The 26,413-nt window shown below is 37.7% G+C and overlaps 1 protein-coding gene across 2 annotated transcripts in view; it reads left to right on the forward strand.

Annotated features, from left to right (window-relative positions):
- LOC145263210 (coatomer subunit beta-like) overlaps nucleotides 1-26,413 on the forward strand; it is a 116,346-nt gene that overhangs the window by 67,647 nt on the left and 22,286 nt on the right. For both annotated transcript variants that reach the window (XM_080120285.1, XM_080120286.1), the window contains 5 exons: nucleotides 4,082-4,171; nucleotides 10,141-10,227; nucleotides 11,657-11,801; nucleotides 12,340-12,459; nucleotides 14,646-14,881. In XM_080120285.1, coding sequence (XP_079976411.1) covers nucleotides 4,082-4,171; nucleotides 10,141-10,227; nucleotides 11,657-11,801; nucleotides 12,340-12,459; nucleotides 14,646-14,881 — 678 coding nt within the window. The remainder of the gene's footprint in view (nucleotides 1-4,081; nucleotides 4,172-10,140; nucleotides 10,228-11,656; nucleotides 11,802-12,339; nucleotides 12,460-14,645; nucleotides 14,882-26,413) is intronic.

Genomic DNA, 26,413 nt, shown 5'->3' on the forward strand with positions numbered 1-26,413 from the left:
AATATTCCAGTTGTAAAAAAAGTTTTATTTCATTATCTATATATATAAAAGCGAAAATGTATGTATATATGTACGCTTTTCCTCAATGTCCACAAAAGGCTTCTTTCAGAGAAGCGCTCGCTCGGTTCACAACTTCTTAAAACTTTTTATATCATCTATAAATTGTAATATCTCACAGTTAACTACGGAGCTCGCCTGTCTATTTAATTTTATTGACTTTCAAACGTTAATTATTCGACATTTCCCGATCGGCACGCGTTACATTCAGTTTTCGGTATAAAAAAAAGCGAAACTCAACTCTAATCACTGGCCGAAAGCCAGTGGTCTCTAGAGAGCTAAGTAACGTTTGGTCAATGTCGACTTCGTCATATCAGACAGTAGCTTTCATTTCGGGACGAGACACTCCCCCTAATAAACAGGGAGCTGGTTTTCCCCAAACTTAGTTAAAAACAAATAAACTGATTTATTTATTTAAAAACTGTCCCGCAGAAAATCGTAACTGCTGAATAGCTATCGCCGTCACGTCAATAACTCGTCAAAAACGCGCACCCGTTTTTTTTTTTTTTTTTTTTTCACACTTGACTATTTTCCAACTGCGCGTCAAGGCTTCGTTTTTTTTCAACTTGTAAAAAACGGGCACCTGTTTTGTTTTTTTCACATTTTACTATACGCGTCCAGTCTTCGTTTCTTTTGTACACACGCCTACAAAAACCCGGCAATGCCGGGTACCCCTCGCTAGTCTGTAATAAAAACTGATAAAGATTTTGATTAAAAAAAACTGGTTTGGTTTTCTTGTGTGGAATATAAAATAACGGAGAAAACTTTTCTATTTTTTTCAGTTTTTTGAGGGAAAGGTTAAAAGTTAAAAGAAGAGAGAAAAAAAGGCAATCAATCTGGTTTAAATTCTAATGGAGAAGAGTCTTTTGATAAGCATTTCAAATTTCAAAACTGGAAGAGATTTTTTTTAGATCCAGCTCTGTCTGGTGTTGTGTATTAAGAACTAGTTGATGTGGCAGTCAGTCATAGCAAGCAACATTATATGGAATAAGTTGTGGGGACTTCTGCCATTACTAACCAGCAGAGCATAACCACTCTTGACTAAAGGAAGAGTCTGATAAGGCATGTGTACGTAAGGTGATTATGTATGGAAGTGAAACCTGGCTAGTGAGGGTTGAGGACATGTGTTGCATGGAGAGAAATCATATGATGGATGTGTAATGTGAGGGTTGGTGACATAACAATCTTGCTTTGAAATTAAGCACTATAACTTGGCCTTTTGGTCCAGTCCAAAGCTTTCGATAGGGTCGACCATCGTTTCCTGGCATCTGTCTTAGAGGCCGCCGGTTTTAAACCGGACTTTTGCAAGTGGATCTCCATAATGTATCGACAGCCCATGGCTGTCGTGCAAGTCAACGGAAAGCGCTCGAAACCGTTTGTTATCTCTCGGTCGGTTCGTCAGGGTTGTCCACTGTCGCCCCTGCTTTATGTCCTGGCTTTGGAGCCTCTTCTCCGCAAGCTGAGACATGGGGAGGCAAATTCGGCCCTGCGCGGAATGGCTCTGCCTGGCGGCTCAGCTGCCAAGGTATCCGCGTTCCCCGATGATGTCACGATCTTCGTGTCGGGCTTCAGAGACATTGAGGTCGTGTCGGAGGCACTCACACAGTACGAAAGAATCACAGGGGCCAAGATAAACCGCAACAAGTCGGTAAGACTGCGGTTGGGCGCATGGAGTGGCAACGCAAACCTCCCTGCGCCCTTCAGCTGGATAGATGGCCCGGTCCGGATCCTCGGCGTGTGGTTCGGACCGGGTCTCCAGCTTGACAAGAATTGGTTGGAGGTACGGTCAAAGGTGGAGGCTGCAGTCAATTCGTGGCTTCCTAGGAAACTTTCCTTAAAGGGTAGAGCTGAGGCGTGTGCCACTTACGTCTTTCCTCTCATCTTTTACCGACTGGCCGTACTTCCCCTGCCTGCACAACACCTAAAAGCTCTTGTCGAACTCTTGTCCTCGCTCCTTTGGGACAGAGGAAGACACTGGGTGAGCAGACAGGTCTGTATTCAACGTCCGTGTGAGGGAGGCTTGGGAATGCCGGACTTGAAGTGTCATCGAGATGCTGAGAGGCTGGCCTTCCTGAGCCACTATATGCAGGATGACCAACCGTGGCACCCCGTGGTTACTGCTGCCTTCCCCGACCTCGTTCTCGACCCTTCCATCGAGAGCCGTCGCAGGCCGCGGGGAGAATCTGCCTACATGAAAGAGTGCCGAGCCGCGCTAAAACGACTACCAAGGTCCAGTGACCTTGTGACTGCTACCCGTAGGGAACTCCACAGGGATCTAGTGAAGGGGGCCGCTGACGACCCGCTATGCGCGCGTTTGGGGTGGCAGCAGAGTGAGATCCGCTCCGCGTGGAGCTGGGCGCAAGGTTCGAGTCATCTGAACAATTCGGAGTTCTCTCTGACCTGGCGATTGGCCCGAAATGCACTTCCACTCAACAACATACAATGCAGTTCCGGGTTTTTGGAGTCGCCTGATTGTCCCCGTTGTGGGACAACGGCCGTAGAAACTACGGATCACGCTTTCTTCGATTGCCGCGAACTCCGCCAGTACTGGTCGTATGTCAGCGGAGTGACGGCTCGCATCGATCCTGAGTATCCTCGCCCAATTACTGTATCCAATGTTGTGGACAACGTGAGGCCGCCGTGGGACCGGGAAAGACAAATGGTCTACGTTACGATCCTGGCCGTGGCGAGAATGGTGATTTGGACGTCGCGTCTGCAAGGTTGCCGGGGGGTGTTGTCTTTTTCTGATCAAGATCTGATCGCGTTCTTTAAACACCAACTACGGGTGAAGATCAGATGTGATAGAAGAAGGCTGCATCGCGCGGCATTTGACAGAAGATGGATACATGTGGCAAGTCTGTGTGTACGAAGAGGAGCCAAATTTGAATACGTGTTCCCCGCCTAGGTGTGGAACGCGCAGTTCTGTAAAGTTAAATTAAACAAGTAGTCTCTCAGCTAGCTGAGTGTGTGTTCCATCCCTCCCCGATTAGGAAGCCTCCAAGATCCCCATCCCCTCTTACCTGCAATTTTTGTTTTCACCCCTTCCTCTAAATTTTACCCATCTTGGAGAAAAAGAAATACAAACTAACCTCCATCCCTTACCCACAAAAATTTTCTTTTCTCCATTCACCCCCATCTAGAGGGCATCCCCACCTAGAGACTGACCCGCAGAAGCGAGGTTCCTTTTACAAACCTAGTGGAACGGGCAGTCTATCAACTAGACGGGGTTGGGAGGGTCCTACTAATCACCTTTTGTTTTTTCTTCCCCCGCCCTCGACACAAATGAATTATTGTACCATTTTATTGTTATCTTTTTTGTTTTTACACGTCAATAAAAAAAAAAAAAAAAAAAAAAAAAGTTTTAAAAATTGGGAGTTAAGTAGGACGTCCCCCAATATGAAAGGGTGAATGCGGTATTATGGTGAAAGAAGATACTAGCTGGGAGAAACTTTTGACTTTGTTTAGTTCTGGAGTGACAAGGATGACCAACGACCCCCAAAATCCCCCCTTTTGAGTTGGCCATGTGCCTAAGTTTTTTGTTCATCGTTGATTTTTTTTTCTGTATTTTTTAACATGAATAAAAGATTTAATATCTCAAAGTGTAGTATCTGTTCCGGCAGATGCTGCAAGCTATGACTAGCTATGACTAGCAAAGACCAGATGTGGGGGCAACCCCACATGCCTGACCATTAACCACCTCCCATTTCCCACCTCTCGGGAGCTGGTCCCCTTTTTCCCTTCCCCCTCCCTTGACTCCTCACATTAAAAATCGGCCTTGTGCCTAATTTGCTCGGTGGGGGAGCAAATAAATACCATCTGTTCTTCAGATGCTGCACTTTCATTTCTTGTTCTCTTTCGGTGGAGAATCCTTCACGACTGAGACAATTTTTTATTTTTGTACCTTTTCTCCACGTTAAAAAACGACCCTGGTGTCTAACTGTCTCGTGGGGAGGCATAGTAAATAGGTAAAAAGAATGCTGATAAACTTATTACCATTAAATGTACCATTTTTTTTTATCCTCAGGCGGCTGAAAAGAAATCCGTAAAGATCCAAGCAGACCACCCGATTTCATTCACTCAACTCACATCACGAAACGAACTTGGAACGACAGAGGTACAAATATTTTCAAATTTCAACATTTGATTTTTTTTTTAAATCAAAACCTTTAAAAAAAAACGCGACAGATTTTTTTTTTCTTTATGTAATAAAGTTGATAACATTAATGATACAAAATGTAGTCTTTACACAACTACTAAGAAAAGACCAACGAACCAACAATATTTTAATTAGATGAAAACATTTTTTTAAAAAAACTGCAGCTTTTTTTTTTTTTTTTTTTTTTAAATAAATGTTAAAGTAAGGTTTCTGGCCTTTAAAAGATACCAAGAATGAAATTAATAAAACAAGGATGAAACGTTTAAAGCTGCGACAACTTTTTTTTTTTTTACTGTAACAAAGCTTATAATATTAATAACCCCAACATCTAGTTTTTAACGTTAGAAAAAATGAAAATGTGACGATAGTTGTAAAGGTATTGTAATATTATTAGAAGAAAAGTAGATGTTGCTGCGATTGTTATAGAAAAAAAAAAGTTGCCGCAGCTTTAAACGTTTCATTCTTGGTATTTTTAAAGGTTAAAGACTAATTTCTTAAAAACCTTATCGTAACATTTACTTTTTAATTAAGGAAAAAATAAAGTTGCCGAACTTTTTTTAATGTTTTCATTTAATGAAAAAAATATTGTGAGTTCGTTGGTTTTCTCTTAATATTCGCATTGTATTATAAATATTATCAACTTTATTACTATAAAAAAAAAAAAATCTGTCGGGGGGGGGGGTCCTTGTTTGGATTTAAAAAAAGAAAAATATCACAAAAAAAAATGAACGAATTTCTTAGTAAACGAGAGTTGTCTCCCTTTGACAAATTGTAAAACAGCGTCGACCATCCCTGGGAAATTGAGCAACTGAGTTCTTTTGCTTGGAGATGATATAATTATGATGATTTTTATTCCCTTTCGGAAAATCAAATATGACATTTGCTCTGGATTATAAAAAAATTTGCTCAAATGTTTTCCAATATTTTCAGGGAGGGATACTTTTGTGGTTATAGTCAGCTAATATACTTCCTCATTTTCTGCATGGCTGCTACTGGAACCGGTGACAAGACAAATCCGTTCCTTCACTTATTGTTCTTCAGTATTTCTATTGTGAAGCGATTTATTGAAATAAAATAGAAAAGGCCATTATTGAAAAATATACAATAAAAATTTATAAAAATATACAATAAAAATTTATAAAAATATACAATAAAAATTAATAAAAATATACAATAAAAATTAATAAAAATATACAATAAAAATTAATAAAAATATACAATAAAAATTAATAAAAATATACAATAAAAATTAATAAAAATATACAATAAAAATTAATAAAAATATACAATAAAAATTAATAAAAATATACAATAAAAATTAATAAAAATATACAATAAAAATTAATAAAAATATACAATAAAAATTAATAAAAATATACAATAAAATTTAATAAAAATATACAATAAAAATTAATAAAAATATACAATAAAAATTAATAAAAATATACAATAAAAATTAATAAAAATATATAATAAAAATTAATAAAAATATATAATAAAAATTAATAAAAACATACAATAAAAATTTATAAAAATATACAATACAATATTTATAAAAATATACAATAAAAATTTATAAAAACATACAGTAAAAATTTATAAAAATATACAGTAAAAATTTATAAAAATATACAATAAAAATTTATAAAAATATACAGTAAAAATTTATAAAAATATACAATAAAAATTTATAAAAATATACAGTAGAAATTTATAAAAATATACAATAAAAATTTATAAAAACATACAGTAAAAATTTATAAAAACATACAGTAAAAATTTATAAAAACATACAGTAAAAATTTATAAAAACATACAGTAAAAATTTATAAAAACATACAGTAAAAATTTATAAAAACATACAGTAAAAATTTATAAAAATATACAGTAAAAATTTATAAAAATATACAGATAAAAATAACACAATTACTCTTTATTTGCACGTTTAATAACAAAATTAGGAATAAATTTTTGTTTTATTTGAAATTTTATGAGAAATATTTATGAAATTATAAAAATAAGTTGTTTTTTTTTTTTTTATTTAAAAAAAAGTTTTATATTTTAATTTATATAGTAAATGTGTTTATGAAAGTATGAAAAATAAAATTATTGAAATCAAAATAACAAAACTTCAAACTTAAAAAAACGTATCCAATACATTAATATTCAATAAATAGTTTTAAAATGATTTTAAATGTTTTCAATAATTTAAAAAAATAAAAATTTCAATAATCCTTAATTAAAATAAGACTGTAAAATCTTTTCAATGATTATGAAATAAAAAAAAAAAAAAGAAAGATCAGAATAACATAAACAAAAAGTACATGCACAGGGGAGATATAGGCGTGTAGGAACTTGTTTGCCTTGTCACCACTTCCGGTAGCAGCCATACCAGAAATTAGGAAGTACGTTAGCTGGCTATAACCGGGTTTAATACCTGGAGGCGATATAGTTGTTGTTAAAAAAACAAGGGGAAAATTTCCTTGTAAGATTAGTTTGACATGTTTTACACACCAATTAATAACAACCACAATGAACTAATTGGTAAATTTTACAATTATTGACTGATTCCTCTAAATTAATTTTTAATCTATACCTGACTTGTCCACCAAGTTTCAGTAATGAATGTCCAACAGTCTTTATTTTATTGCTATTCAATGATATGCGCAGACACTTTAGTGAACATCACATAGTCTTTCACCCAAAGAAGGTGACCCACCCCAAAATGCCACCTACAGAATCTATACATCTAGAAAAGTGAAAATGTCTGTGTACATTTTCCTACTAAATAACTCTGTCAGTTTTCTATCTACAGACTTGAGATTTGACATAAGGAGTATCGAGATTTGGGAAAATGTTTTTAATCGGTTTTCGGCCAGAAATTTGGCTGTCAAAGGGTCAAAGTTCAACGATTTGACCTTTGAAAACTCTGCCAAGCTCCTCTGCCAATTTTTGGTCTAAACACTTGAAATTTTAAATGTAGGTTACTTGAACATGGATCAAACTTTTTAATTTGATTTGAGCCCCCAAAAAATAAATGTTAAGGGGTCAAAATTGGGGTCAAAGTTTTAAAAAATTATGACCTCTGCAGTCTCTACCAAATTACCCGGCCAATTTCTGGTCTAAACATTTGAAATTTTAAATAAAAGGTATTCAGAAATAGGGCAAGTTTTTTAATCAATTTGGGTTAAAAATTTGAGCTGCCAAGAGGTCAAAGTTCAAAAGATTTGACCTTTGCGGTGTCTAGCAAACTACTTGGCCAATTTTGGATCTAAACATTTGAAATTTATACATAATGGGTAGTCAGACATGCGGCAAGCATTTTAATCAGTTTTGGTGCAAAAATTTGGCTGCCAAAAGGTCAAAGTTGAAAGAGTTGACCTTTGTAGATTCTACCAAATTCTGCCAATTTTGGGTCTAAAGACTTGAAATTTTAGATGTAGGTAACTTTGACTTTGTATTTTAATTTGAGACTAAAATAATAAATGTTAAGGAGTCAAAATTGGAGTCAGTTTTAAAAAATTGACTTCTGCAAAATTACTTAGACAATTTTTGGTCTAAACATTTGAAATCTTAAAGTGTATTCATACGTAAGGCAAGTTATGAACAGTACATAGGGCCTGAGTCGTTAATAAAATCTACAATCATTTTTGCAATCCAACCATAATTGTTACAAGTAAATTTTATTCTCTGCCTGACTTGTCCACCAAGTTTCAGTAATGTATGTCCAACATTCTTTGTTTTATTGTTATTCAATGATATGTGAGGACACTTAAATGAACATCACATTAACAGTGACCCCATAAAAGGATGACTCGCCCCAAAATGCCACTCATGGAATCCTTAATAAAATTCACAAACCTTTCTGCAATCCGACCATATTTGCTACTAATCACTGTTTGACTTGTTCACTAAGTTTCAGTCATGCATGTGATATAGTTTTTATTTTGTCATTCAACGATATTCTGTGAGTCCTTTGTAGTCGTCGAGTTTTGAGTGGACGAAGAGATGTTTTGAGAGATGCATAATGACTTTAAAAGATGGGTGGAATTCACCATACTTAAAAAATTTTTTTTTTTTTTTTTTTTTTTGAGTGGTTGTGGAGACACTTTGGTAATCGTCTCATCAGTAGGTGTAATCTTGATTGGGAGTCATTCATGGCCATCCCTATAAGCCAGGTGATCAATGAACTGAGGTCTTTTACTTGAAGGTGATGTGAATCTTCTAATATGATTTATGTAGCGGCTTAAAATAAACTTAAGAAAATTCCCTGCAAGATTAGTTAAATATTTTTTTGTGTGGTTATTACAAACCAAATTAAAAAACGACCCTGGTGTCTAACTGTCCTGTGGGGAGGCATTGTAAATAGGAACAAACCAAATAACAACCATAAACAATCGGTCAACTCGATAATTATTGGCAAATTCCTATAAAGGTTAACGTTTATTTAAGTAAGCAAATGCATATTTCAGTGATTTTTTAATTAGTTTTTTGATTAAAAATTTTTTTTTTTTTCTTTGTTTCAATTTGTAGGATTTTTCTTTTTATAGAGAATGTGTACTTAAGCATAACATGATTAAAAATATCTTCAGAATTCAATTTCTTTACTTGTGGGAATTTAACCTTTGTATGAAATAGTTCATAACCAAGGCCATACCTATAACAGGCCAGATGGTTTGACAACAGTTTTTTTGAAAGCGATATGAATTAATATTTGAACATAGTCTTTGAATGACACGTACATATATCGATGACTCATGTGCCGAGTTAATGTCATGCCAGCATTTTAAGACATGAGCATGATGTCACGGAATGAAATGCATATTACGTGTTACAGTCAGAAGGAAAAGGAAAAAACGCATGACGATTTGAAAGGTACGCTTGACAAGCACGAGAGTCTCCTTCCTATACTTTCGAAAGCAACTCGGCCGACCTGTGAATTCTAGAGAGATTTACAACACACTCGGTTGTAGCTGAAACACAAGATTGCTATCTGACGACAAAAATAAAAAGAGAAGGTATCTCACTGCTGATGCAATTCTCTATCTATATAAGGACCAAATATGTCTTAAAATAGAATACTGTTGTCCCATCTGGGCAAGAGCTGCTTGCGTGCGCTATCTAACTAGCTTTGAAACCTAGTAGGTGATGCCCCTTTTCTCTTCCCTGCAAGCTCTTTCTCACAGAACATATGTTGTGAACCTGTCTCTGCTCTATTTTTATTTTCATGGCAACTGCTTGCCTGACCTCCAATCTATGCCCCCCTCCCCTGTCAAACTTTTACAAAAACCACTCGACTAGCTATAATTTCCCTTAATCCCGATTTGTGCCTAAATCTAAACATAGATTCCATGAACAAAGTTTCTTTCCAAGAACTGCTCGCATGTGGAACAGTTTTATTAGCCTGCTTCTCGGGCCAATTACAATATGATACCCTTCAAGTCCAATGTAAACAATTCGTCACCTTTCGAATAATCTAAATTCGACCCTACCTACACCATAAGTAATTCCTAAACTACCACCTGACATTCATTAATCTCTGTCTTTAAGTGGCCTTCCAACCTTGATTAAAATAAATAAACAGCATTGTGGTCAGAGCTCACAAGGGATGGCATGGTTTTATATACCCCGGGATACAGCATTAAAAATTAGCGACAAAATACAGTACAGTATATAATACACATGTATATAATCAAATAACATAAATAACACTGTAAGGCGAGGCAAATGCTGTAACCAGGGTCCGGAAAAACATCGTATTCCACATCGTAACCTGAAAAAAAACGTATCCTAGGGCCACCTGGGGGTTCTATTATAATACTAGAATTTGTTTTTGGTTGTAATTGATAAAATAATGTACTTCTACTGCACAGGAATTGAATCCACAGCTATTGTATTATGAAAAGGGGTTTTCTCTCTCTTTTTAGAACATGTTTGAACTGACTCTGTCTCAGGCATTGGGCACAACTGGTAAGAAAGATTCCGATGGAACAGCATCCTCCAAATTGAATAAGGTAAGAAATTTGCATTTTTTTTTTTTTTTTTTCATACCATCTACTATTTAGTTGGCCAGTTGTGTACAAATCCCGAGAGCAATACCAGCCGTTTATCATCTCTGAAAGTGACACAATGGTTCAACAAGCGAGATCGGTGATACATCACTGTACAACTCATGCTCTCTACCGATTCAGGTTATGACAACATGACCATTGCCAGCACTCTAAAAATGCATCGCTCGATTGCCATGAATAACAGGGACATGCGAAGATTGATGAAAACAAAGTTTTTGACCACGGTTATGGTCTTCGGTGTGGTTTCAAGTGAGAGCCATATTGTATCACCTCACATATTCAAAGTCGGCTTGAAAGTCAACCTGGTGCTACCAGATCAGGCTGTCTTTTGGCTTCCTGAGACGAAATGCACCTACATTGACGTTTTTTTGTTTTCTGATCTTTTTTGTAAAACTTAATTTTGTTCTGCAAAACCAAAAACAAAACTCCCTCTCCTTTTTATTTTATTTCCCTTCCCCACTCCCTGACCATGTTGGTGGAGTATCAGAATACACCGACTGCCCCCCTGCAGAGAGTAAAAGTCCCTCAATGGGGCCACCTGTTGGCCATAGGTGGCGACCCGTAATGCCTTAGAACGGGATCCTGGTGGCTGAGCACCTTATGACCTCGGAACCAAGTGGGCGTGAGTTAGCAACACTCTACTTTAGCCCTTACTTCGACTAGGCGGGCGGTCGGGCAGGCTCGACCCGATCAACCGGCTAGTCATGACAGTCCCTAATAATAGTAAACCCCCACAAAAAAGAGAAATACAAACACATTACACTTATAAAAAAAACACGCACACACACACACACACACTATCATTAGAAGGCGATGGCAAGGGCCAATCAGATGGTGAAAACTGATGCTATTGACAAGTAACCCTTTCTATACCTTGCTGGGTCCGAGGAAATGAAAAAAAAAAACATCAGCAGCTATACTTACTGTTTGAGTATATCATCATTGTATTCCTGAGATGCTTGGGCGAATGGGCCCCCCCCCTCCAACCATCTCCCAATTTAGGGCTCCGAGGAGGGTCGGGAGCAAGGATGATGAAAAAAAAAAAAAAAAAATATTCTATGGCTTCCAAAAAAAATACCCCATCCAGAAAGTGATGAAGATGAAAACACAAACTTTCCGGAGTATACAATCTTGGAATCGCAAGATAACACACAAATAACTAAAATGTCCCCAGTCATAATCGAAAAAAATTATCAACAAAATCTGAACACAAAACAAATTAAAAATGGAACTTTACTCATACAAGTATCTACTAAAAATGTTCTGTTTCTCTTTCTCGGACAGACACCATGTCTCCATTATAACATGATAGGTTAACTCTGAATACCAATGACAAAGATTGTTATTTATTGTTTTTGCTTTGCTGTTTCAGGTGACCCAGTTGACTGGCTTCTCGGATCCTGTTTATGCCGAAGCTTATGTGAACGTGAACCAATACGACATTGTGCTAGATGTTCTTGTCGTGAACCAAACAGCCGACACTCTGCAGAATCTCACTCTAGAATTGGCCACGCTCGGTAAGAACAACTTGTGTAGCGTAACGTTAAGATGTTTATGGTGGGGTGTCTTTTGATTAGGTGGAACGCATTATTCGTAGTGGAGGAGGGGGGGGGGTTCTTTGCTCCATGTTAGGGGTGATCTGTTTGAGTTGTTTCCATCTCTCCCTAGCCAGATTTTGATTGTTCATTAATAAAACATGCAGACGATTGTACAAAAAGATAAAGTTATTCGATACTGGTGCAGTTTACAACCTGTGCTGAACCCGATGTTTCGTCGACATCTTCAGTCAGTATACCGCTAGAAGATGCCAAAATACTTAGCCAATCAGATTGCAGTAGATGACAATTGTCAATAGCGAATTGAATATACAAGAGTCATTCCAAAAATAAAGCTTCCTGTGTGTGTAAATAAGCAGTTAAAAAGCCAGTAGGGGGAAAAATTGACGTTTATAAATAGTTTGTCTAAACGAAACTGTCTTTCATACATTGTCTTTTTAATTTTTTTATATATCATGTATTTCATTGTGATGTGCTAATTATTGCAATTTATTTGCAGGTGATTTGAAACTTGTAGAGAAGCCGCAGCCTGTGACAATGGCGCCACATGATTTTTGCAACATAAAAGGCAACGTGAAAGTTGCCTCGACTGAGAATGGTATCATCTTTGGAAACATAGGTAAGACTTTTCACTTTCAACCCATTATTTTTTTTTTCATGCAAAGACAACCTTATATATATATATATATATATATATATATATAATATAAAGCTGAACGTGTGTGTGTGTGTCTGGTCACGAATAGGCTCCTATATGGTTGACTATTATAGAAAACTGATCACGTATAATGATAGAAGATGTATCGAGGCACAGGAATGGGTATGCTTGATCTGGCATAATGATGATTCATTAAAATTGTGGGGGCTGCGTTGACGCCTGGCCCACAAAGTATGGAAATAAAAAATTTAAAAAAACGTTTACAAGTGTTTTTGATATAGATGTACATAATAATACTTTGATAAATATGTTTTAATTTAAATAGAGCTGATATAATGAAATTGTGGGGTCTGCGTTCGCGCCTGGCCTCCATAGAATGGAAATAGGCACAAAGACTTTAAAGACTTTTCATATCTCTCTGCGTAAATATACTTTGATAATTATGTTTCAGTTTGAAGAAATATGATATAATAAAATTATGTGGTGTTCGTTCGCACCTGACCTCCATAGAATGGAAATATGTCACAAAATTTAACAAGGTTTTTTAATATAGATCCACAGAATGTGATGAGTGTTTCAGTGTGAACAGGTATGGTATAATAAATTATGGGGTTTATCTATTTTATTTTTACTTTCATCATATTTTGCTTTGGTTTTAATACCCCCACATTCGAAGCTATCTCTTTACAACCCTTCCTTTTCATAACCTATCATACTTTCATAGATCAGAGTTCATTTTCTGTAGGCTGTTTTTGAACCCAGTCAACGACTGGTACTTTTGCTAGTGTGTATGTATGTATGTGTGTGTGTATATATATATATATATATATCATGATGTTTTTAGAGATACAAAATTTAAATATTGCAATTAGGAAAGGAAGACTTTTATGATTCATGATTAAAAGTAAATTTGTCTATGTACAAATATATATATATCTTCTCTCCAAAAAGGTGGGAATGAAGGGGTAGCAGGAGAGGAAAGAAAAAAAAAATTGGGGAGCCAGCTGACCGGTTTCGACCCTCGCTCCTCGTTTTCTCTACTACAACTACTATTTGACCTAGAAAACCATATGTTGACATTCAACCACCTGCGTTTTTAAAACGTTTATTTTTGGCTGTTCTCAAGTACCTGCATTCCTGGTGTCATGCTTAGTCATCAGACTATTAACCTCAAGGCTTCGGTTCGAGCCTACCTCTCTCCCAAAATGTATTCCACTGTTTTTTTTTGTTTGTATTTCCTATTGTTTGCAACAAGTTTAACATCTTTTTTTGATATTTAAACAGGGTTATTACTTCGCTTATTATTTAGTTTCCATTTTGTTTCAATCTACCCCCCCCCCCAAACACATACCTCAAAAACACCCAGGCAAAGCCGGGCACAACCGCTAGTCTATGATATAAATCTCACCTGTCTGTTTAAATGTATGTATGTCTGCTTAAACCTTATGACAGAGGTGATGGATTTTCATGAGAATGGTATCGTTTTAAAAGCTTGACCCTTCGGACGACAAATATTGAAAAATTGGCTTAAAGCATTACAACTGGGCCCTTTTCTACAAGGAGGGTTCGTTTTTTTCGCCAATATTTTTGAAAGTCATACCTTTGCCGCTTTCGGTTTGGCGATGGATGCAACGGCAAAGACGTCACTTTTTTTTTTTCACATTCTTTTCCTCCTTTGCGGTACGGGTTCAAGCTTGCCTGCCTACTACCACCTTTTTTACTTTTTCTTTTCTTTTTTTTTTTTTTTTTTTAATTTCTTTTTCTCAAAAACACACATCTAAATATTCGGACAACGCCGAGCACTCAGGCTAGTTCAAGATTAAATCTTACCTATCTCTTGATAGCTATATTGGTAGGAGATGTCACTGAAGCACAAAATGTTTTGGTTTTGATTCTAGCTGATGGCACCCAAGTCATTTTTTTTGATATTTTTTTTTTTTTTTATAACTCTTGAAATCAGTATTATATAATAAATACAATATAATACTGAATAGATAATTAGTTCTGTACTAATAAATACAAAAGCTGACTTGAAATATGTTTAAACATTTTTTAAATGAACATTTGGTTCAATTAAAAAAAAAAAAATTTTTATTTTTATTTTTTTCATATAAAACTTTTATTATTTTTTTCATATAAATTTCCAGTTTATGATGTGACCGGTGCGCAAAGTGACCGCAACTGTGTGGTACTGAACGACATTCACATTGACATCATGGATTACATCATGCCAGCGTCTTGCACGGACACAGAGTTCCGTCAGATGTGGGCAGAGTTTGAGTGGGAGAACAAAGTTGTCGTGAACACGAATATTTCTGAACTGCAAGAATATCTGACGCACGTCATGAAGTCCACAAATATGAAATGCCTTACCCCGGAAAAGGTCAGTCTCTTCTCTCTTACCGCCATCTTTTAAAAAAAAAAAAAAAATTGGCACTTGTCAAGGCATTAAAAAATGAAAATATCGAAAAAAAAATGTTTAAATTGTACGTATCCGTTATGGAATGAAGTTCTTTGAAAAAAACATTTTCACTTAATTTCATCAGGTAGTTTTTTGTTTTACAGCAAAAAAAATTTATGATACCGATCAAAAGGTTTGATTTTTAGGAAGAACAGCTATTATTAAAGATGGGGAGGGAGTGCCAGCGCTTTAACTGGAATTATCTCCCATGACGTTTCTAAACTCCAAACAAGAATTAAGAAAAAATGCAAGATGTCTGCCTTCAACACACTCTCATAAAAACCTTTTTCCGCTGTAAAAAAAAAATTACTTGGTCAAATTAAGTGAAAATTTTTTTTTCAAAGATCTTCAATTCAAAACGGATACGTACAATATAACATTTTTTCGATATTTTTTATTTTTTAATGTGTTGATTAAACTATACAAGTACCAAATAAAATTTTATTTCATTGAAAGAACATGTATGAAGCCAGTTATACTTACACGCGTACACATATATATAAATGATGGAATGATTCCAATACCTTTCCCGATTCCGATTCTTTATAAATCTCTAAATATTTAACTACAGAGTAATTTTTCCTAATTACTGTGAACACGTTGAATATGCAGATATTTTCTTAAACGTAATAATACTCTTGTGGGAGATGATTTATATTTTTACTGGTTGTTTAAAATCAAAAAAATATTTATTTTTTTTATTACTAGTTGTTACAACATAGAAAAATTGTTTTTAAACAGAATCAAATAAGAAAGACAAAAGGATTTTTTTTTTTTTTTGCATTGGAAAATACAAAGTTTTCTGATACTCCAAAAAGTCACAATTTTTCTAGTTCTCGATTCGAATTAATAATCCCAGCACTAATGTATATTATTTTATGTAATTTTCATTATTTACTTTGGTACTACTCGACATGCAAGTAGAGCTTAGTTGTAATTTTTGAAAACATATATGGCAATTAAGCTACACGGAATTTTCCTCGTTTCATCCTTGTGTGGATTCGTCAGGCTATTGAAATAAAATCGGTATTGCTTCATGTTTTTTTATATATTCTCATGGTACTGGGTTTGCTATTCAGCCAGTCAAACTGTTAATCATACACCCATTTATCATGAATAACAAAGAACTTGATTGGCTGAATATCAAACTCAGTACCATGGGAATATATAAATATGGTTGTTGGTGGAATCTTGGGATTAGTGCTGGTCTAACCATACTGAAGAGTTTTGATACAATGAAATAACCTGTTTGTGGATGACTATATAAAAGCTAACCATTCTCCTTAATATCGCTTGCATAATGCAATGCTCTTCGTAAATGGAAACAAATCGAGCACTATAGAAGTTGCCATCAATGTTTGTATAAAACATGGTTAGATATCATGGCCTATTGGATAAAGCTATGAACTCTGTGGTTGTTGACATGATTCTGGATTTGGTCTAGTCACACTGAAGAACTGTATTATAGCTAAATATCTATGGATAACATTTATTTTTGTGTATTTAAAGTTTTTTTATTATTTAAACAAACATTACTAAAAATAACTATTTTGTTGCTTAAATAGAACTTTAACAAAAAATAATTTTTAAAATTTATAAAATTAAAAAAAAAAAAAGTACAATTCTGTTGTTGGAGAATCCTTTTGTTTGCAAGTTATGTAATCACTTGCAATCAATGCATTAGTTTTCTTTCAAGAATTTATGCCAGTCTTAATGTTATTTTGGGGGATCATCAGTTTTTACCATGATTTTGAAGAGTAAAAAAAAAAAAAAAAAAAAAAAAAAAAAACTATTTTATTTTTTGGCTCCCCAATAGTGTTGATCCAACACCACCTCCCTTTAAAAAAACATTAATAAAAATGGTCGGGATATCAGATTTACTAGCTTTTTTTTTATTTTATTGGATTTGATTTCTCTTTCTTTTTAATTTTCTCTTTTCCTATCGTTTTTTTTCTCTTTCCTTCCTCATGACATGTTCTCTCTAAAAACTGAAAATGTTAATTCTGCCATGAAGGCTCGGACTTCAAATGAATCATGAAAGGGATAGGGGAGTTGGAGGAGTTTCATCACAGAATAATTTCTCTTTTGCGCTCCCTCCCTACCCCACATTCGCACTCGGTATCTTAATATTAGTTTTCTTACTTAAGGGTTATTCCAGTCCAATTCATCCAGCCCCGACACACCCCCTCTTGGATTTTTTTCATATTTACACCATACAAACTTTTGGTTAAAACTAAGAGAAATCTGCAATTTCAGCCCAGTTGGATTTGAGGAACATATTTTTTTCACAGTCGGTTTTGGCCTGGAAATCAAAAATTGCTATCTCATGACGTAGAATTTTCGACCCCCCGGCGTTTTACAAAGTTTGCATTTTTGTTGCAAAAAATAAAGCTCTGGAGCTAAATATTCACACAGGTAAGGTTTTGAGGGCAAGGAATCCAAAAATCATGGTTAGAAAGATGGCAAATGAGAGGAAGTACCTTATTTTTACCATTTTAGGTGATGCCGCAGCACTTTTTTAGAGCTTGTTTGGGGTGATATTTTGTTGAGAAAAAAACATAACTGTGGTGCTTTGCCAGACTTCTCCTTTGGATTTTTAAAGTGACTTTGGGTTGGAAATTACAAGAATCAAATAAAACCTTTCGGCATATTTGACATTTCCAGACACTAAAGCCTCAAAATTGGCATTTTTATAAAAATTTAAGGATTTTTTGGTGAATTTGGCAACAATCTAATCTTAAGTTATGATCAATATCTAGAGCTGGAAAAGGACTTCGATCGACCCATTAGAGCCCATTTTCATGATATAATATCAAATTACATCATATAAAAGGATATGGACCCCTACTTCAGTCAAAATGGACAAAAAATAGTCGAAAATAAAAGACTGCTGCATAATCTAATTTATCGTAAGAAAAACTGTCAAACAAATATAAAACAGACATTTGTTATAACTCCAACTATCGACTTAAACTGTGAAAATAGTTCTGAATCTTATTTTTCTCCTCCTCGGTGATGAAATATGTGTAGTACTTACCAACACAACAAACGCCCTCGTGTTTGTGCCTTGTATAGGCATGCGCGACAACAAAACTTGGGTTTTTATAAGCAGAAGTCTCGAGGTTGTCAGGAATCTGCATGCGCAAGAGAAGGGATTGAGATAGTGGTATAAAGGCAGGTCGAGTGAGAAGGTTGTTGTTGTTGTTGTTGTCATTGGACGTTACAGTGACGCGTGCGTTAGCAGGTGATTAAGAGGCGGTTTATTTTTGTGTGTCAAGTCGCACACCTCGGTGAAGGTCATATAAATCGTTCACCTCGGTGAAGGTGAAGGTCATAAGCTATTTCGGCTATTTCATTTTGTCTCTTTTCCTGGACAACTATGGCTGGGGCAAAGTTTGATTTAAAACTGATACCCGAATTCGACGGATCCACTTCTGTTGTCGACTGGGTCGAAAGGGTTGAGCTGACCTGCAACCTCTGTGAAGTAAAGGGGGTGCATACTGTGATTCCCCTAAGATTGGCTGGAGGCGCCCTAAGTGTATATCAGCAACTGAGTGCTGTGGAGAAGGCTGATATTACCTGTATAAAAAATGCTTTATACAAGGCATTTGCCATGGATCCCTGTACGGCCTACGAAACATTTGCCACTAGGAAGCTCGTGCCAGGAGAAACTGTGGATGTCTTCTTCGCGGAGCTGAAGAAACTTGCAGTTCTATTTGGCAATGGAGTGTCAGAGCAAACACTGGCGTATGCGTTTGTGGCCGGCCTTCCCACCCATGTTAAGGAACTGTTGAGGGCTTCCACCAGCATATCTGTAATGCCCATGGAACATTTGTTAGAACGCGCTCGAGCCATTATCAGAGATGAGGAGGACCTGAGGGAACCGGTTGTAATGATGGTGCAGGCAGCCAAGACTAATGCTGAAAAGAGTCTCAGTTTGAGACCCACGACCAATGGGAGATGTTTCTGCTGTAGCCAGCGAGGCCATATCGCAAGAAATTGTACTAACAAGGGGCGGGGGCGCCCGCGCTGTTTCCAATGTGGTAGCTATGGACATTTATCCCAAAATTGTGCGGGAAATGCATCAGGGGGCAGGCCGTCAGCGCCGCCTTGTTCCCCGGACAAGATTTAATTGAGGCGCAACCGACAATAAATGTGTACGTGGACCAAGTGCTTTGTTCAGCTCTTCTCGACTCCGGGTGCTCACACACCATCATGAGTGCCAAGTTGTGTCGAAACTGGACAAAGCAGAACATCAAAGTAACCACAATAGGTGGCAATATGCAAGCTTGCTGTGGAGCCGGAACTGTCAAAGTCCACACAGACTCTGGTGTGGCCGCAAACATTAATGTGCTGGTGATGCGAGGGGATTTGCTGGGATTCGATGTACTGTTGGGATATGATGCTATTAAGGCACTGGGGGGAGTGGTTATCGGAAGAGATGGGACTGTGTGATTTTTGGAAACCCCAGTGTGTGCTGCAGTTCACATTGATCGGCCTGATTTTAAGGTGGACTACGACCCTCACCAAAAAGCATGGACTGCATCGTGGAAGTGGACAGAAGGAAGGGTGCCAACCGAACTCAAGAATAGCATTGTAGAGTACTCGATACCCGACGAGGCCCGTAATGATTACGAGAAGGAACTTGAGGCATGGATCCAGGATGGATGGCTGATCCCCTACCCCAACAAGCTGGGACCACCCAAGGGTCTGATTCTCTTAATGGCTGTAGTCCAGCATAACAAATCAAAAGTTTGTCCGGTGCTGGACTATCGTGAACTCAATAGATACATTGAGACGTACACTGCCGATGCTCACGTGTGCGCCAGCAAGCTGAGAGAATGGCGCCAGAAGGGCTCCAATGTGTCTATAGTAGACTTGCGGAAGGCTTATTTGCAGGTGCGAGTGGATGAGACATTGTGGCCGTTCCAGACAGTGTGGTTCCAGGGTCAGAGATACTGCCTTACTCGACTTGGCTTTGGGCTGAATGTGGCACCGCAAATCATGAAGACCATCGTAAATGCAGTGTTGTCCCAGGAAAAGACCACTGAGGACGCAATATCGGCCTATATTGATGATGTGTATGTCAATGAAGACGTACAATCTGCGTCGCACGTCAGAAAAGTTAGCTCAATTCGGGTTGGAGTGCAAGGATCCCGAACGTCTGAGAGATGGAGCACGGGTATTAGGATTGGACGTTTGCGGGAAAGACGGTACCTTACGATGGAGGCGTGGCAGTGAGATTCCAACCATCCCTGATGTTATTACGCGGCGGACTATTTTTTCCTTGTGTGGGAAACTTATTGGTCACTTACCAGCGTGTGGCTGGCTCCGAGCAGCTGTGGGCGTCATCAAACGCAGGGCAAGTTTAGTAACTACAGGTTGGGATGATGTATCTGATGATGCTCTTCTAACTCTGATGACGACAGAAACCCTAGAGAGAGTTAACAAGGAGGATCCTGCCCGTGGAGAATGGTGTGTCGATGGGGACACTGTGAATGTGTGGGTTGACACTAGTTCTTTGGCATTGGGAGTGTTATTGGAGCAACGTGGAAATGTAATTGAAGACGCATGTTGGCTGCGACCCGTGAATGATGCTCAACACATCAACCTGGCGGAACTGGATGCTGTTGTGAAGGGTTTAAATCTGGCACTGCAATGGCAGTCGAAGAAGTTACACTTGTACACAGATTCTCTCTGCGTCTACCACTGGGTGTCCGACACTCTCTCGGGACGAACAAGAGTCCGTACTAAGGCAGCCAGTGAGATGTTAATCCGGCGGAGGCTAAACACCCTGAAGAGTCTGGTATCAGAATATGACCTGTCGGTGAGTGTAACGCTCGTGGCATCACACTGTAATCGTGCAGACCAACTAACTCGTGTGCCTCACAAATGGTATGAAGCTGTGAAGACAGGCGTTGAGTTCACTGCTCGATCTTGCGCAGTTGGCATGATTAGCTCATGCCAAATACAAAGAATTCATGTGCAGAGTGGACATCCAGGTATCAAAAGAACTTTGTATTTTGCGAGGCGTGTGGACCCGGCAGTGACAAGGGCGGATGTCAGGCAGATCATCAAGCACTGTGAGGCATGCCAGTCTATCGATCCTGCACCTGAGCAATGGCAGAAGGGGACGATTGGAAGTTGAGCATGTGTGGCAACGATTAGCGATGGATATTACCCATTACAGTGGTAAGCCCTTTCTAACCCTTATCGACTGTGGACCCACTCGTTTTGCGGTGTGGCGGCAAATGACCAGGCAGGACTCAGCGAATGTTGTCCGCCAACTGTCATCTATCTTTTCTGAGTGAGGTGCGCCGGAAAAGATATTGACGGACAACGATGCTGCTTTTTGTAGCCACCAAGTTCGGCAGTTGTTGAATGAGTGGGGTGTCCGACTACGACTGCGATGTGCTCATGTGCCATCAGGGAATGGCATTGCTGAGAGGAGCCATCGCAGCATCAAGAGAATTGCTGCCAGAAAGCAATGCACCATTACGGAGGCCACGTATTGGTATAACATCACACCAAAGGATGGGAAGACACTAACAACAGCATCGGCCAATGCCATACACAAATATCGTGTTTGGATAAAGGGCATTGACACTGTCCAACCAATCGACGAGGAGAGTCATAACAAATACAAGGTAGGGGATCCAGTTTGGGTTAGACCCCCTGGAAACCGGTGCACTATCAAGTTCAAGCGAGGATGAATATCTGGAGTGGTCAGCCAGCAGTCGGTCCTTGTTGATGGAACCCCACGCCATGTGCGCGATCTTCGCCCGGCTAGTGAAGTACATCCTACAACTACAGAGAGCGATGAATCATCAGATGATGAGCTGCTAATGAGTGAGGTCACCGAGCAAGAGAGTGGTAGTTGTAGTTCGTCTGATCAGGCAGGATCAGAACCTTGCACAGAACCAGAACCTGAATCTGAGAGTGTAAATACCACCCTTCGCAGAAGCCAACGAACTAAGAGGCCACCCCCGGAGTGCACTCTATGTGATCATCAGATCAGGGGGGAGTGTAGTACTTACCAACACAACAAACACCCTCGTGTTTGTGCCTTGTATAGGCATGCGCGACAACAAAACTTGGGTTTTTATAAGCGGAAGTCTCGAGGTTGTCAGGAATCTACAGGCGCATGCGCAAGAGAAGGGATTGAGATAGTGATATAAAGGCAGGTCGAGTGAGAAGGTTGTTGTTGTTGTCATTGGACGTTACAGTGACGCGTGCGTTAGCAGGTGATTAAGAGGCGGTTTATTTTTGTGTGTCAAGTCGCGCACCTCGGTGAAGGTCATATAAATCGTTCACCTCGGTGAAGGTGAAGGTCATAATATGTTCTACCATTCACTGAAATACTTGGGGTCTGCACTTTCATAACGACCTTGCTCAGTGGAATATAGCCTCGATTCCTATTAGTTGGCCAGTGGAATTTATGTGATGGTCCATGTGGATGCAGGAACTTGCAAGTAAGATCTTTCTCTTCCCTGTTGACACTCTCAATCAATGCTAACCACCAATATCCATCAAAAAGGCAAGTAACGTAGTCATTGCATTTGAGCAACTCCAGAGTTTCATCTAGCGGCGCAGGCATGTCCAGGAAAGAATGGTCAATAAAGATCGTTGTGTCAGCACTCAATTGCTTGCCCTGAATAGTAAACTGAGAAGTTGGTTTGAAATAGTGATATACCAGGCACAGTATCTCCCAGTTTATCTCATTTGAAGTTTCTCTCGAACTGAAACCATGTCTTCTTTGTCGATCTTTAGAAACATGATACAAGTGATCGATGATCTGCAAAAGTCTGCAACAGCATGAAAGGTAAGTATTTGGTCTTTTATTGGCCTTTGCAAGCTGGCACGGAGAACTTTGCGTTTGACAGCCCCACCAATTCCATCACAGGGTGATTTGCCATGGCTAATTGCAAAAAATGGCCAAGTTGCATCAATTCCAAAATCTGATGAGTGATGGCAAAGGTTAAGAAATGCTTTGAAGTTTTTATATTGGCCAGTGCAACCATTGCTGAAGTACTCTACGCTCTTGATCCAGGGAAATTTCTCTTTGATGTACAACATCACCATTCTTTGCAGGTGTCATGCTCAAGGTCATCTGAAATGATGCATAATGAGATCTGTTGAAGTTTGCCATTGTTGTCTTTGTAATAAATTACCACTGGATGCATGGTACACTGGTCTTTGTTCCAGTGATATCCCTGGATCTCATCTTGCATCACGTAGTGATAATTTTCCGCAAAGTCTAGGAGAAGGATACATTCCGTCTCAGTTATTTCTTCTCTTTTTTAGATACTGAGCTTGGCTCTTTGCTGTGAAGGAATGGGTCATTAGATTATCAACATTGTATACCAATATCTCTATGAAGTCATCTACATCAGCCATCTGTGTCCGTAGCATTGTCCTATCCACACTCTCCCACTGACTATATGACATCTCACTGTCAATTTCCAATTCAGTAAATTTATCTCTGATATACTTCTCTAAAGCAGGGAAACCTGGCCATTTAGGACAACAGTGGACCATACATTCAAGACTATTGGTGTCGCAAACTATCAAGGCCATCAAATCTTTGTAAGTGATATTAAAATTTGGACTTTCAGTTGATACATTAGCAGCACTCTCATCTCTGAATTCTTCAGCTTTCCTTCTGAGCAGAGTCTTGACAGCTGAAACAAAGCAGTCAACAAGCAATTTGCTGTTTTGATGGTGGGTGCAAACACAAACTGAATGAGAACCTGATGTCAAGACGGTGACACACCATTTTGGATGGAGCTCACAGAACTTTGAAAGACCTATTTTGTGTTCAGCATAACTTTCTTTGTAAGCTACATAAAGCTCCTTAAGATTGCATAATAGGAGCCGTTTCTGGACATGAACTTTGTTACCAATGCTCACAAAATCTTTCCCTCCAGGCATTAACCGTGAAAATTCATCGTCCTCATAGAAAGCCAAGACAGAATTGATAACCTCTTTTGAGAGACCTCTCCCCTTCTTCTTCTGTGGCAATGAAAGAATACCTCGATCCTTTTTCAGTTGCCGTGCTTCACATACTATATATTCAGAGACATTGAAATATTCAGGCACCTCTTTTTGAGACCAACATTCCGGAGCTAAAGTCATCAACTGGATCCTCTCACTGGTTTTCATTTCTTTATTCTCAAGTTTGGCCTTCATTGCATCCAACAAACGATCATGATCTTTTGCCTGTGCCACTAAATCCGTTTGACTCGTTTGGCTGCTAATAGGGCTTCCTAATTCAGGGCTAGAGATGTTAAGGACTTTGGCAGCTGCCTCTACTTGCATTTCATAGCTTCTTTCTAATTTCTCTCTGACAATATTGATTTTTGTGCGCTTCTGCATTCTACCGGTTTTTATATCAAACATCATTAGACTGTCATTCAGTTTCTCTCTCTTTTGCTCAATTTGCGACTCATTTTCAAGGTCTTGATTGTCACTTTCTTCTGTTTCACTTGGATCTTCTAACTTCTTGGCAGCTGCTTCACAGTGACGCAAAGCTTCCAGCCAGGAACAACATGGTAGCCCTTCTGCTTTAGCATCTCGGCCATGTCTAACTTGATAGCACGATCACCCTCTACTTTCTTTTTGTGCTTCAAAAAGATGTTGCAGCACTTCGTATATTTTTTCTCAAAGTAATGCCCCAAATGAAGTTTGTGATACCTGCAAATGTTAGCAACAGTTTCATCAGTGAGTGTGACACCAGCTCTTAATTTGAGCACAGTTCCTACATCATGCTCTAATGCAGTTATTGGTGTTGAAGATGGCTTCAGATTGCAGTGACATGCACTCTTCATTAGTAATCCAAAAGAACATTGAGGAGCACTTGTCATGGATCTCATCCCTCTCTTTTCCTTGTTTCAGAAGATATTCTTCATTTACTGCTCTGGAAGAAAGATGTGAAATAATTATTACAATATTATCATAAAAATAATAATTCACAATGATCAGAATCTGCAATCCCCAACTGCAACATTAAGAGATTTACAGATAGTATAATACACAAATGATGTAACAGTAGCACATTCTTGATCAGAAACAAAGGCACTGTAATCAAAGAAATGAAATTTGCAAAAAGTAATATTTATCTTAGTTTCTGACCATTCAAATTTGATAATGAAAAAAGATTTATTATGGTAATTTCTAAAGTGTGAAATTCAACTGCATGTATTTCAAGGTGCTACAGAACTGCATTTCTGGGGTATAAGAAATTCTATTTTAACCATTATTATGCCTTGAGGTTAGTGGGCTAAACGATAATTTAGTGAGAAACCATAAAAAAGTGATGGGAAACAATAAACTTGGATTATTGACAAACTTAGAAGTTCACACCAAAGAATGCATTATTAGATCAATGCAACGATTAAATAGCCTGAAAGAGAAGAAAATTAATCATAGCAGCAATGAAATATAACTATGAGATGTCATAACTAGCCAAAGAGAGACACCCATTTATCCAAAATGGTTTCATATGAAAGTTTCTATGCTGAAGATTACCCTTACAAATATATATCTTGTTTTTGAGAGCCACAAATGTTGACTTCCCTGTTTGTCTTTGACAGTATTTAACATGCTCAGGTAATAACTCTGAACAAACTGTGTTGAAAATGTATCACCAGAAACAGAACAAAATTGATCAATCAAAAACATAACAGCAAGAAATCATTGCATGAATACTTCACAACTAAAGTAATGTCATTTTGAGTGAAACTGATCAAGAAAAGGTATATCCATTTGAATCAACATGAAACAATCAGAACTGAAGTCAATGTAGTGTCTTTTGAGTGAAACTGAACAGGAAAAAGAACATTTAAATCAAGATTTAAAAAAGAAGCATAGGACATTATTCGGGTATCATATGATAGAGGAATTTGCTCTGACACTCAAACTTGATTACTCAGGTGGACATGATTCTGGGCAGCTTAAATGCATTGATTGAAAGTATTTGCTGATTTAATGGTTTATGAACTGCACGGCACGATTGTATGATGTGTGCCTGAAGGTATAAATAAAAAACACAATATTTTATTCCCACTGACTTTTTGGTAAACTGAGTCGACTCTACACTACCCCTAGTCACAATTCATCAACACATACAAATGAAAGAATACTGTTATCATGATCAGTACTATTCTACTGCACATTTTTAATTAGATCATAAAAGAGAAGGAAAGAGAGGGTTAGATCTTGCCTCAGTTTGATAATGAGCAGAATGTTATGCTTAAAATGAAAATGTAACCACTTCATTCATATCTGAACGTTACAAATTTTTTTTTGTGTGCGCGACAATGCACAAAAATTCTTATGTTTATAAGCACTTGTCAGTATTTTTTTTTTTTTTTTTAATTACATTTTCCCCCCAAACAAGGCACATTGTCACTTTGATGTAGGGGGGGGGGCTACTTTCCTCTAAATTTTAAGCTG

This window comes from Euprymna scolopes, chromosome 38 (genome assembly GCF_053919585.1).
Source record: "Euprymna scolopes isolate OS-2025 chromosome 38, ASM5391958v1, whole genome shotgun sequence".
Taxonomy (NCBI): Eukaryota; Metazoa; Mollusca; class Cephalopoda; order Sepiida; family Sepiolidae; genus Euprymna; species Euprymna scolopes.